This window comes from Balaenoptera musculus, chromosome 9 (assembly GCF_009873245.2).
Source record: "Balaenoptera musculus isolate JJ_BM4_2016_0621 chromosome 9, mBalMus1.pri.v3, whole genome shotgun sequence".
Classification (NCBI taxonomy): Eukaryota; Metazoa; Chordata; class Mammalia; order Artiodactyla; family Balaenopteridae; genus Balaenoptera; species Balaenoptera musculus.
In genome coordinates this window covers 70,642,357-70,657,376 of record NC_045793.1, presented here as the reverse complement: position 1 = coordinate 70,657,376, position 15,020 = coordinate 70,642,357, and the positions used below count along the sequence as shown (strand labels likewise).

At 37.0% G+C, this 15,020-nt stretch overlaps 1 protein-coding gene across 1 annotated transcript in view; it reads right to left on the bottom strand.

Annotated features, from left to right (window-relative positions):
• Positions 1-10,808, bottom strand: part of LRRC72 (leucine rich repeat containing 72) — a 41,384-nt gene extending 30,576 nt beyond the window's left edge. Inside the window, exons 1-3 of the mRNA XM_036864187.1 lie at positions 10,648-10,808; positions 5,237-5,310; positions 642-711 (exon numbers count right to left, since the gene is read on the bottom strand). Of these exons, the coding sequence (XP_036720082.1) occupies positions 642-711; positions 5,237-5,310; positions 10,648-10,740 (237 nt within the window). The 5' untranslated portion in view covers positions 10,741-10,808. The remainder of the gene's footprint in view (positions 1-641; positions 712-5,236; positions 5,311-10,647) is intronic.
• Between the last annotated feature and the right edge of the window lie 4,212 nt (positions 10,809-15,020).

The following is a 15,020-nucleotide window of genomic DNA, read 5'->3' as shown; positions in this document are numbered from 1 at the left end:
AGAGTGCAAATCAAATAAGAACTTTGTTTTTCCTTTGCCTTTCCTCTGCCTCCACTCCTCCCCATTCCATACCAACCCTGGAGAAGGCTAGGGTGGAGGTGAGAGGCAAGGGAAACAACCAACCACACCCCCCCTTGCTAATGAAGCAGGCAGGTGGCCATCTGCAGTCAGCCCTAGCTGGATAAGGGAGGGGAGATAGAGGGATGTCTCATTTATGAATTAACATATTCACCTCCACATTCTCATTTCTGAACTGAGAGTATGACTATGTCTCAAAATGGACTGTAAGCTTTTGAACTACATAAGAGAGATAAGAAAGGTCATGAGACTGCCCAAGTTTTCTTCCGGGAAACTGGGAAGCAATAGCTTCTTCCACCGAGCAGTTTTGAAAGCACATGGGAGAAAAAAGTAAAGTTCCAGTCTGATAACATTTCACAAATCGTGCTATTCAATATACCTGTATATATATATATATATATATATATATATATATATATATATATATATAAAGTTTCTTACCTAAATTAAAATTAGGAGTATAAAATATTAATACTTTACTTTTCATGATCAGTTCTATTAAAAACATGAAATTAAGATAGCAATTTAATTATAGAGCCATTTAAGATCAAATATCGTACTACCTTGTTATGATGTAGCCATAAGTATTTTAATTTTTTAAACCTAGAAAGATCAATGACCTCTGTCAGTTCCCTGGAAAGGAAAACAAAAAGTGAACATTAGCAATGATTAATTCATTCATGGGTAAGGTAGCTTATGTAGTATGACTCTGGGGGAACTGGAAAGGCCTCTCTCTGTCCTTTCAAAATTACTGGCACTCTTATTTGTGCTAACTTCCTAAATTCCGTCTTCAAAACTTCATTCACTTGGGTTAAGATTTTTGTCAGCCAGTAAAACGAATACTAAAAGAGAACTTTAGAAATTTATACCTCATTATGACTGAATTTATTGGGACCTTAATTTAAAAAGATTTCACTGAGGAGAGAGCAGAGGAAGAAAAGTGCAGAAAACATGGGACTTAAGGTAAATATGGGAAACACCATTGACTCCTGCTTCAACAGTGCCTGCAGGGTCCTTACTTTGAGGTTGTCCAGATCTTGGCCAAACTGGATTTAAGACATGGAAATTGTAGGACACCAAGAGACAGAGACTGGGTTAAGTGTTTTATTCTCCCTTTGTTGTTCATTAAATATGGGGTCAAAAATGTTACCCATCCTTCTTGAACTGTGCAGGACTCTAGCTGCCCAAGTGGTCATGAGTCTTTTTGCTGATGCAGCTCACTCAGCGAAGGGGAAGACGTAGGGTGTGGAGGAGGAGCTGTCAGCAAAGAGGGCACAGTCTCTGCAGATAGTTGGCCCTTTGACTGCTGTGGGCTGGAGTATTCTGATCTCTTTTATTTCTTAGGACAGAAATTGTGAGCCCAGGCCAGGTATATACACATATATGTCTCTACTAAACACTTATAGAGCACACTCTGTGTGCAAGGCACTTTTCTAAACACTTTAAAAATACTAATGTTAATTAATATTACATATACTAACTTGTTTGTAGCAACATCCTTTCACAATTATATTTAACCTTGGGACACCGAGGGACTAATTTTTTTAAATGTTTATGAAAACATATTTTTTGTCATGCAAACAACATTTCTAAACAGAAGAAACCCTTCTCGCCAACTTTTTATATTGGAAAATTCCAAACCTAAGAAAAGTTGAAGGAATAGTACAATGCATGCCTTGGTAATTTTTAATATTTTGCTACATTTATGCTCACTCTCTTACCTATATATACAATATATCTATTTGTGGGTTGATAATTTTCTTGGTGAATCATTTGAAAATAAGTTGCAGACTCTGATTCGTAAATACTTCAGCACACGCATCCCTCAAATAAGGACGTTGTCCTGCATAACCCCCATACCATTATCACACTTAAGAAAATTAAAATTGAATTCAATGATATCATCTAATACACTACTATTCATATTCAGATTGTTCCTGTTGCTCCTACATTTCTTTTATAGATTGTTTGTTTGTTTAAACCCAGAATCCCATCAACATTCATGCATTGCATTTTCAGTTGTTATAACACCTTAGTCTTCTTAAATTTAGAATAGTCACCTTCTCTTCTTTATTGACTTTAACATTTACTTTCCGAAGAGTCCAGGACAGTTGTCTGATAGATGTCTCACATTCTTGATTTGTCTGATTGCTTCCTCATGATTAAATTCAAGGTAGATCATTTTTCAATTACAAAGGTGGTAATTACTGCATCACACCGGGAGGCAAAATGATGTCACTTTGTCCCACTCCTGGTGAAGCTAAGTTCAGTCATTTGGTTAAGGTGGAATCTGCCAGTACTCTCCATTGTGAAAGTACAAATTTTATCGTTGAAAAGTAATATCTGGGGCAAAACTCTGAGTGATTTGACATTGCATATACTGCAAAATGATCACCAGAGGAAATCCAGTTACTGAAACCATACAAAGTTAATATAATACTATTGACCGTATTCCTCATGCTGTACATTACATCCCCAAGACTTATTTTACGACTGGAAGTTTGTACCTCTTGATCCCGTTCACCTATTTCATGCCCCACCCCCAAATTCCTCTCCCCTCTGGTAACCGCCAATCTGCAAAGAACAGAGTAGTGGTCCCCAATAACTATTTATTTAATGGCTTTAGCTTTGATTAATAACCTTTACCTGAATCAGTAGATTTGGTACTATGAAATGTTAATTTTTCTAATGCTCTCATTCTTTTTACATTTATTAGCTGGTATTCTATAAAAAAGATCTTCCCCTCCCCTTTATTTCTCTCATTCCTTCTCATCTCCACCCTTCTCAGATTTGAAGAGTTTTTTCTTAATCTTTTCTCACTTTTTTTTTATTCTCAAATTATCCCAAACAAAAGACTTTTCAAGCAGACCACCTTGTCCTTTTGACATGTACCGTTAGTCTTCGAGCACTTCCCTGGCACAACAAAATATTCTAGGCTTCTTCAAAGCAACTTGTAATAGATTTACACACATAATGCATTCTCCTCTTTCACTGTAGATGTGTAGCTAATTTCTGGGAGGGGGATTTGGACCCTGACACACTTAAACTATTGCATTGGACAACAATGATATTATGTTAGCTTCATTATTTCCTGCGAAAAATAAAGCAATCACTACATGGTAGCAGAGAAACTCAACCCCCACTTAGAGTATCTCTCCAAGAATTCCCAGGAAAGTTATTTTAATACATTAATGCTTTAAAATATCAACTGTGTCAAGTAAGTGTCATTAATTTTCTTGAAGTAGTAGTACTGGTGCTGAACTTTCTGCTATTAGATAATGTAATAAAGTGGCTCACTTTTGAGGGGAATTTAACTCAAGTCAGAAGGGTTTATTCTGCATATAAACCCATCCTAAATCAATAATGGGCTGTTACATTTTAAGGTGAGGCCAATGGAAGACAATGATAGGAAATTCTACTACTAATGCTGGCAATGACTCGTGCTGGCAATAATACGTCAACTCTGTTGTTACAGTATATGTGCTGCATGATTTCTCAAGGGAACACTGATAGGATATCTTCCAAGGGCAACAAAGACTTAGGCAAATAACCCAGTTTACCCAGTTTGTTGGCATCTGGACTGTGAAACATTTCTTGTACCCCAATGGATTAAACGATGACTTAGTATTCTTAGGATACAAAACGTATTGTCCTTTAATTGAGAAGACCACCAATTACCACTGTCAGAAGATCAATATTTCTATTTTTTTCTAGTGTTTTAAAGCTTTTCTTATTGTTATCTACTTAACTTAGTGATCAAGAGTGTACAGTTTTTAAAATCATGAAAGGCTTAGAGATGCAATCTTCTGAAGACAAAAAAAATATTTATTGTTATTATAAAACTAACTGATCTATAGGAAGGTTCAAAGCATGACCTTAAGTTCGTCAGAATTACCTACCATACTTGTTCCATTCTAAGATGTATATTTTTAACAATCTTATATTTGTCAGCTATATATTCCCTTACTACCAAGAGGTTCAGGGCCATTACAAAAATAAATATTATTCTAGATATCATTCACTGCACTAATAAACTAAAACATATTCATATAAAACAAAAGAAATATGTTTATTAATAAAGGATTTCCTCAAATCACTAGAGATAAAGTGATTAACTTCATTGATAAAGTAAGACATTTTCTTTAAAAAGCAGCTAAGTTCCGAATATTACGTACATGTAGAAAAATGTTAAGTCTATTTAAAAATAATACATGGAATTCACAGAGATCAAAAAGTATGAAGAAGGGAAAGAAGAGTAGGAATACGGTCATTATGATGAAAATGCTAACTGTGACTACACAGGTGTCACTTGTTGGCTAGTAAAACCTGTGCTGTCAGCATCTAAGGGAACACATACTTCCTCTTCCACCTGGGTTCTATCTCAGGCACTGTGATTGCTATGTAGAAGAAGAACCCACTTTGCTGTCTGCCACCTTGGGGAGTTGGAGTGGAATCAAAGAAGTTGATATAAAGAAGTTATATAAGGGAGAAGTTTCATACTTACCAGTAAAATTAGTATAAAGGTTGTTAGGTTGGGATTATAGTATAATAGCGGTTATTATTATAGTACAGTGGTATAATGAGTCATTATTCTCTAATAATAGTAGTAACATTAACTGTACTAATGCTGATTGAGTACTTACTGTGTACCAGACCCTTCCCTACCTTCTACTAACTCACCTAACCTTCACAACAACCCTGTGAAGCAGGTAGTACTGTTATATGCAGGCAGTAGGTTTGCCAGATAAAACACAGGATACACAGTTATATGTGAATTTCAAAGAAACAACAAATGTCCCAATGCAGTGTGGGACATACTTATACTAAAAAAAATTATATTCATTTGTTTCTCTGAAATTCACATGTAACTGGATGTTCTATATTTTTATTGGCTAAACCTGACAACCCTAACAGAGAGGCTTATGACCCACCCACGATCACCCAGCTGGAAGAGATAGAACTGGGATTCAAACTCAGCCTCACTCCATAATCTTTGTTTTTATCCATTTCAGGATCCTTCATCTCCAATAGAGACTGTGGACGCCAACGAGCGTGTGCTACTTGCCTATCCACAGAAGGGGAAAACAATGGAAGAGAACATTTGAATCTATGAAACACAACATGATGCTCTTCTATTTCTCATATAAAGTACACTTACTTTTGAGAAAGAAACAGCTCAAAGACATCAGCATCCTTCTTGTGGCCACATATCTTTAGTTGATCTTCAACTGCCTGATAACATATAATTAATCTGTCAAGCCACATTCCACTGAGCAAAAATACTGAGACATTTACAGTCAATAACAATAATGTCTACAAGAAGATCAAAAGAAAGGTGAATATGGAGGCAACTACTCTAAACTGATAAATTCCAATGCTACAATTATACATTACTTAATCATTTTTGTGGTTGAATTTCATTATCCTTAATCTTGGGCACAGATGTGTAAACAAATTTTAATCAAGAGAAAAAATGTGTATGTGTACATATACACCAAAACCAAGTATTCGATTCTCCGTGAGGAAGAGTAATTTGGTCTTTAAATATCTGTAAATATACCTTCAAACATGAAGGATTGATATTTGGTAGGTTTTCCATATTTGCAGAAGACACTCAGTATCAAGGTTGGAGGTGGAGGGAGTAGAGTATAATGTACATTATCATATAGGGGCTTGGCACCCTGTAAATTCTCAATAAATGTCAGACAAATGAATGAATGAGTGAATACATGTTATTTTCTTTTCTCTGCAAAGAAACAGTGTCTTCATGTTTCAAGAGTTACTAACATACTTGCACAATGGGAATTTTTGGTGGAGAAGTAGCAATTTTTATTCCCATGGGTTTTTTTTGGAAAACATATATCCAACAACAGCTATTTAACTGCTTTGCTTTTTCTTCTTAAGGTCCTTTACTAAACTACAAAATAACATTTATAGGCCACATGGCCTAAGATGATATGGAAAAATTAAAGCCCATCTATAATTTGTCATTGAGGGAGTAAAACTAACAAGACACAACAAAAGTGGAAAGTATAATCATTGCACTTCTGGAATCTGACAAACATTGTAATTACCAGAGTCAAAACAATCACCAAATTTCAGCTGGGATTTGTTGTGGGTGGTGAGGTAGTAATGTCAGTAAGTGATTTATGAAATTTTGACAATGGTTTTATTATTTAGTAGAGGACAATAGAAGAGTTAGATTTAATGGGATGAAGAAATATCTAAAGAAGTGAAAAAGACAGATACCCCAGGGATGGAGAGCAGCTGCTAATTTATATCCCAAACTTCCTTTGTGACCCTGTTACACAACCTGAATCTTGGGGCTTAGAGAATTTATTGGCTCAGGTGTAGGCATTTCCATCAGGGTATTTTTGTGACCATGATAAGTGAGCTGAATCTGGGGCTTAGAAAAACCCATTGGATCAGTCTCAGGCATCCACATCTGGGAATTTTAATTTAACATCCAAACCATCAGCTTCTACTGTACACAGTCAATCTCAATTTCACCAAAGTGTTTGGAATGTTAAAGCCTGGTCAAAGTAGAATTAAAATTTTGCAGCTATCTATTAAAATTACAAACTTGCTTTTAACTTAATCCCACAATTTCACATCTAGCACTCAGAAATACACCAGTACATACACACACGTGCAAAATGTGAATACCACTGCTCATCTCATACATACATTGTAGTTGTGAAATATGCCCCATTAATTGGAATATGGGTTAAATTAAAATGTAACTTCTCAACAGAACGCTGTGCAGTAGCTTAAAAATGTAGACAGATGGATATCTAGACCTATAAAGATATCCAAAATATATTTTTAAGTAAAAATGTCATTGGCAGTTTTGTTACCAATGATATTTATATGCACACAAAACGCACACACTCCAAGTTATTAACAAGTTATCACTTGAGCTCATGAGGGACTGTCACTTTTTAAGCAATCCACTTTTCAATAATGTTTGAATATTTTATGATAAACACATATTAACTTAGTAATCAGAAATTAATACACATTTTGAACATTTTAGCCATGGAATGGGTATTTTAGGATTTAAATCAAATTTTGAAAATAAAAACATGAAAAGGGAAATTGAAACTATCGTCATAATATGTGAATCACTGATGTAATTAATTATTACACAGCTCTTTATCATGGCATGTTTCCTTCCAACCGAAAACTTCATACGAATCTGGTAACAAGAAAGTGCCAAAATGCCAAAGAACTAAAAAATATGCCAAGAAGTTTCAAGTTTCAGTGAATCTGTGGTGGAGCAGTTCCAGTTCCCAATCAACAAACAACTTCACTAGCAGCATATTCCTTTCATCTAAAGAAGCACAAGAATTCTTTCCCTGGACTATTTTTCTTTTTATTATGGTAAAATATACATAATATAGAATTTACTGTTATAACTGTACAGCTTTGTGGCATTAAGTGCATTCACATTGCTGCTCAGCCATCACCACCATCCATTTTCAGAAGTTTTTCATCTTCCTCAAATGAAACTCTGTACCCATTATACACTAACTCCTCATTTCTTTCCCCCTCTCCCCTGTTCCTGACGCCCACCCCTCTACTTTCGGTCTCTAAGTTTGACTACCCTAAGTACCTCGTATAAATGGAATCAGGCAGTATTTGTCTTTTTGCGACTGGCTTATTTCCCTTAGCATAATGTCTCCAAGAATCATCTATGTTGTAATGTATGCCAGGATTTCCTTCCTTTTTAAGGCTGAATAATATTCCATTGTATGTATATACCACATTTTGTTTTTCCATTTAACTATCAATGGACACTTGGGTTGTTTCCTCTTTTTGGCTTTTGTGAATAATGCTGCTATGAACATGGGTATACAAATATCTGAGTCCTGCTTACACTTCATTTGAGTATATATTCAGAAGTGGAATTGCTGGATCACATGGTAATTGTATATTTAATTTTTTAAGGAATTGCCATACTATTTTTCACAACAGCTGCACACAACAGCACTCTTTAATATGAACACTTTTAAAGTCGTAGGTCCAAACAGATCATTCAGCCATTTATTGAACCACAAACTACTTTGTCTTAGTTCAGGCTATGACTAGTTTAGTCTAAGACTAGCTAGTAAATGTAGCAATGAATCAGGAAAGGTGCCTACTCTCTATGACTAAACTTTTAGTAAGAGAAGGAAGTATACACAACGTTTCAAAAGAAGGTTGCAAATATTAAGGGCTAAGAGAAAAGGAAAATATGCTCTGGTGAATTCAGAGGAAGAAGAAAATACTGTCAACCCTGGGAACTTTGAGAGGATTTTAGGGCAGCACTGACAATTGGGCTGGGTCTGAAATGGTGAGGAGAAATTAGACACAGATATCGATGGATGGGCATTTTAGACACAGGGGAGTAAGTACACAAAGGAGAAAAAGCAGGGGAAGAACGTGTGAGGCATTAGGGTTGTACAGCCTTTGGCTGCAGGGAAAGGCACAGGGAAGCCAATTGTGAGGAATCAATTTTAAAAGGTGGATTAGGGTCATATTATTTGTGCTAACTTTGAAATTTAGGCTCAGAAGCATGCACCTACTGCTCAAAAAAAACTTTTATAGGTCCTAAGAATGCTAACTTAAAATCACATATTCTATGTAATCTCAAATTTAAATTTAATTTAATTTTATATGAGATATATATACATATACATGAAATATATATACTAACTGCACGGTAAAATCAGCGTAAGGAATTCCAATAAAGTTCTGATTTTTCCCATGACAACTACATCAATGCTTTTAAGCAATATGCAATATCCCGCTATTTCAAAATCATTTTTCCTCCTTTTTTGTGCCCTTGTTTTGTCGGGCTGTAAAAGAATGGGCTTAATAACTATTGGGTAATTCATCACTGGACTCAATTCTGGGGCAACAGAGAAGTATTATAGGATTTTTAAACTGGAGAAAAGATGTGACAAAGCTAAATCTCAGGAAGATGACTGTAGCAGCACCATATATGATGGCCTGGGGTGCAGACAGAACTGCAGATAGGAAGGAAGGTTGCCTCTGGAAAATCAAGTCAAGAGCTGATGAGCCTGCCCCAGGACAGTAGCAAGTGAGAATAAGCAGTGAACAGATATGACATGTGATGTACAAAGAGAACTGATGGGAACTGGCAGTAACTAGAGGCAGAGAATAAGGGCAAGGGAAGTCACAGGTGATGATGATTGTGTGATGACATGATGATGAGACAGGTGACTGGGAGGGAAGATGCTTGCAGTTGAGAAATGCTGAAACTGAGGCACTGGTGGAACATACAAGTCAAGCCGTCCACCAGAAAGCTACAAGTGGGAGAGCGGATCGCACCAGAGATGTCAGGGTGGGTGTGTACAGACTGGCCGGTCGGCCAGCACAGAGGAGAGAGTGGGACCCAGGTAAGATCATCGTGAAGTGTCTATATTTAGAAAGAGGAGGAGAGAACCAAGCTGGATAAGGAGAAAGACGGGGGATTGTTATAAAGTGAGGAAGAGAAACAAAAAGACAGTGGGAGCTGAGAGGGTGGATTTCAAGAAGGTAGAATTTGAATCTGCAGTGTTGCATAGGGTGGTAGAGGATACCACTCCGAAAAGGTATTCAATTTGGGGAGCAATTTTAGCAACCTGATGAGGAGGAAATGTTAGCTTTCAAATTAACTGATTGACAAAACAGGAAAATAAAAACAATCCAACACAGAACTTGGGTGTAGACAGTTCTAGCATAGAAAGAATAAAAGCAACTTCTACTGCCGATGCCTTGGAATCTGGATAAAAGAGAAAAATGTTTGAAAATTGCAGGATTATTAAATCCTAAAAGAATCAAGACTGTATTAAAATCTATAGAAGGAAATATCCTTGCTTTGACGATTTACATACTGTAATGATAGATAAATTCCTATACCTACATGCAATACACATGCACCACAAGTTAGTTAAGATTTAGTGTGAAGTTTTCAGTTCATTACAGAACTTTCAGCCTTGATTAATCATCATAGCCCCAAGCCTTTCTAGACAAGTGTGAGAACTCAAGAACACCTTGCTAGGTCCTAAGTGGCATAACACAATTTTGACATTTTTTTTCCACTCAAATACTCTTTTAGCCATTATCTTAACTGCCCTCAACTCTGCTTGTATTGTCCCTCAAAGAACTTTTCCTCCCCAGTGTGTCGATCTGCACTTTAGGGAAATATTTCAGTGTTATATATATATGTGTATATATATATATATCTCCTTTGGAGAGTCAAGACTCCAAATTTATGGCCTTATTACCTAATCTCTAAACTGCCATAATTATATATTCAGGAGATGTTAAGTGCGAAAAACTCAATATACATCAGTTAGTGTGGATCAGGGGCGGTCCCCAAACCCCACCCAGGTGATTACAGGCCTCTAGCCCCAGTGGAGGGTTTGGCTGAGGTCCGCCGTTGCTCCATCCCTCCGCCCTGGACCCCAGGGGTGGCTTCCAGCGGACTAGGGCATCTGACAGGCCCCCTCCTCACGCCCCGCCCCGCCCCCGGCCCCGCCCCGAAATGCTCCGTGGTCTGGGGAAGGGGGAGATGCTTACTCTACGGCTGATTTCCAGGGCGGCATCTGCCGCCTTCGCTTGGCTTGTTGTGTGTTGGAAGGCACAGGGCAGATGTTTGAGGTCCCCAGTCATCAGGACACCGGGGGACTCAGCAGCACCTATGATCAACCCAGCCTGGCCTGCGGCTGATTGTTGTGACGGTTACCAACAGTTACCAGAACCTTGTTGACTAAAAGCCAATCCAAAGTAGGGAAGATCTGAAGCCAAATCCTGACTTCTGTGACGTTCGCGCGTGTGACCCTGCAACACCCCGCGTCGTACCTCAGATACACTAGTGTTTCCCCTGCGCCGGGTACTGCGTGCCATACATGCCGGAAAGACAGCGTATGCCAGAGACCATGAGTGTGTCAGAGGACCCCAACTGCTGTCACCGAGCAATAATAATTTTATTGAGATCTAAATATCAGAAAATTTAGGTTTCTGAAAATTAGATGTGTCTGGAAACCACTGGCCGCCCGGGAGGGTAGGGGTGAAGCACTGCCTGACAGAGTCCTAGTAGAGCTTAAAGGCAAAAGGAAAAAAAATCAATACTGCTGATCCCGTTTTATTTGAAAATTTGATATTTTGTTCATCATGTACGTCTTGCATTAATTTTGATTTTCTAAAAACATATTGCATTAAGGTTTATTTTGCTAAGTTGAGTCACTATTTGGCCAGTCTCTTCCAATCTTGAAGACTTCAGACTATCTTATGATCTTATTTATGAGTTTGGTTCTCCTCTAGCTTGGGAAACTTTGGAGGCAGGATTCTGTCTGTGCCATCACTGTTTTTTTTGCCAGGACCTAACACACTGCATTTAATAAATGTTGATTCAACTGAATGGGTTGGTTTCTTGGCTCCAAATTTGAACTTGAAATCTAGGAATTAAATGTAATTTTTTGAAATGCGTCAAGCTACTTGCATTAAAAAATGCTGGTATCGGAATAGAGCGTTTTAAAAAGTCTCAGTGAAGAAATCAAACACACTATTTTTTTTTGAAAAAAAGAAATATTTTATTTTGACATAATTTCAGGATTGCAGAAAAGCTGCAAGAATAATACAAGAATTCCTGAATACCCTTCACCAAGATTCCAAATGTAAATATTCTACTACATTTGTTTTTTTTTTTTTTTTTTTTTTTCTTGCTCTCTCTCTCATTTAAAAGTAATTTGTGGATATATTGCCTTTTTACACCTAAATTCTTCAGTGTGTTTCCCCAAAAGCAAGAAATTCTCTTTTTAAAACACAGTCCCATTATTGAAATCAGAAATTAATATTGCTATAATACTATTATATAATCTACAGAACTTATTCATATTTCTCTGATTATTTCAATAATGTCCTTGGTAGCAAAAAAAAAAACAAAAACAAAAAAACACGAGATCATGCATTGCATTTCATCTTGTCTATCTTTAGTTTCCTTTAATCTGGATCAGTTTCTGAGTCTGTCTTTATATTTCATGACCTTGACAATTTTTAGGAGTACAAGCCAGTTATTTTGTAGCACAGCTCTCAGTTTGGGTTTGATGTCTCCTCGTGACTAGATCCAGGTTATGGACTTTTTGCTGGGATACTGCAGAGGTGATGCTGAGTGCTTTTCAGTGCATCACTTCGGGAGGCAGTTGCTGTCAATTGATCCCGTTACTGGTAGTGTTACATTTGATTATTCAATTAAGGTCATACCTGCCAAGTTTCTCCAGTCAAATAGCAAAGTTACTATTTTATCTTTGTAATGTATAGGTTTCTTGTGGGGAGATACTTTGAAACTATGTAATATCCTGTTATTCCTCAAATCAAACACACTATTTTTAGTACTTCTAAAAATTAGTTGAGCCTTTTGGGGTAGGTGGGTGGGTAAAAGTCTTCCCAGTTATCATTGAGAGAGTAATCATCTGAAAACTATTGTTTAAATAGCTTTTATCCCAGAAATAAAAATCAGATGAGAAGAATGGTCCACTGAGAAAAGGTATAAAATAATTTACTAGCCTCTTGTCTCCACATTTGCTGTTAATATGTGTTACAACATTTCAGATATCATTCATGAATATTCTACATGGAAAAATGGAAAAGCATACTACTTGGTCAATTTTGTACATTACACAAATGCCAGTTTTAGAACCATATGCAAAATACTTTCAGAGAGCATCTTACAGATGTAAACTACTAACAAGTTAATTTCTATTAGAATCACATTTAAAGATTATATTGTTGATTAATTTTTTAAATCTTTTTACCTTATACCGATTAAGAAGAGGAAAATAAATTTTAAAAAGAACAGCTCTGTTCTTAGGAAAGGAACTCAGAAACTCATTTATTATAAGGTCTTCATGTGTTCCCTCTTCAAGAAAAATTTACAATTTAACTGATCACAAGGACTAAAATAATGGAAATTTAAAATGGAATGTGAAAGCTGGGTGTTAGTGAAGGCACCTCTTGGATAAAAGGTTCTCCCTAGACGTCCTCACATTGCTGATCTACAAGAGAAGTATCCCTAGCAGAGTGAGCAGAGAGAACTTTTACCTCCATTTGGTGGGATTACAGCTGAGGAATCCAGCCAGAAATTTTAAAAATTTGTGTAAAATGTACATTCTCCTTTATAATCAATCTTGTTTTAATATAAAAATAAAGTGGCTCCCCCTAACCCCTCTCAAATCTTTGAGTAATATTTACATTGAAGCAAGACACCCTGTGTTTACCCTGTGGCTTTACCTCCCTGGCATGCTGCCATTGCCTGCAGGCGTATGCATAACCCAGTTTGAAAGCTTTATCATACCACGTATGTGGATTTGGATAAGAAAAAAGAGCCTTGCGCTCCAAGTCAGGGCATGTGGGATTTAGTCTCAGCTCTGACGTTAACTAGTTGCTGGCCACCTTCAAGTCACTTAATGGCTCTGGGCCTCAGTGTCTTCAACAGTAAAATGAAGGAGTTGGAAGTTTAGCTCAAAAAATCCATTATTTAATTACACTCTCCCAGACAGGTAGTATGTATTGTTCACAGAGTAAAAGATTCTTTTGGAGCTATTGACATGTAATTGTTTTTTCAAGAACAATTTTCTAGTAAAAAAAAAAAAAGTGTAAGAAAAAATTACGTATGTAATGGCTATCATTAAAGCTAAATAATTTTTTAAAATTCTCTTCTTAATTTTGTCTTGAATAATTACAGTCTGGATGTTATTTTTCTAAGTGAGTAAAAAATATTTATGGGGGCGTCCCTGGTGGCGTAGTGGTTGGGAATCAGCTTGCTAATGCCGGGGACATGGGTTCAAGCCCTGGTCCGGGAAGATCCCACATACTGCGGAGCAACTGAGCCTGTGCGCCACAACTACCATCCTGCGCTCTAGAGCCCGTGAGCCACAACTACTGAGCCCGCATGCCACAACTACTGAAGCCCACGCGCCTAGAGCCCATGCTCTGCAACAAGAGAAGCCACCGCAATGAGAAGCCTGCGCACCGCAACGAAGAGTAGCCCCCGCTCGCAGCAACTAGAGAAAGCCTGTGCACAGCAACAAAGACCCAACGCAGCCAAAAATAAATAAATTTAATAAAATAAATTTTAAAAAAAATAATATTTATGAAATAAAATAATCATTATCACCCATTTCTACTGTGTAGAATGAGCATAGAATGAGTAATATACCAGTTACAATCAAATCACATTCTTATATGTACAAAAATATATATCTTTTTACGATATATAATGACCAGAGCATCAACATTTTCACTGTTATACCTTTAGGTAAAATAACATACCATTTTAATTGACAGCTACAGTGTTTTGTTTGTTTCCAAATTTTCCAAAATGAAAAGTACAATAGAATGTTGGGAATTCTTGGAATTCTACATGAGTCTTTCATGTTACTGCACATCTTATGAGAACAGGCACTGACTGCCTCTGTTCAGGACCACATTGTAAAGCATTGTAAAGGATATTTGTACAGTGAACAGCCTTGGGAGATAGAGACAGTGTCTACCTCCAGAGCAAAGGGTGGGTGTTTTGTTTGATACTGTGCAGCATCATAAAGATCATGTCTCCCTCCTTTATAATAACGATAAGGTCAGACGGGCTTACTACCCAATATAAAAGATTTGGGTTCCCTAAGCTCAGAGTTCCTCTCCTATAACACAAGCCACTGTATGTGACCACATCACCTGGACTAGGAATTGTGGCTAAGGGAATTGGTGCAAATATCCAAACTCTGGCTATGCTGTTACTGTGAGTAATAAACTGTCCTTAGTCTCTGACCCAAAAGTCTCATATTTTCTGCCAGCATCTGTCACACTGTGGCTGGCTAACTTTTTCTTCTGCTTGTGCAGGTTTTTGTTTTTGTTCTTGTTTTTTTTTAATGGAATGCATCCATGTAATGTGTTTTTCA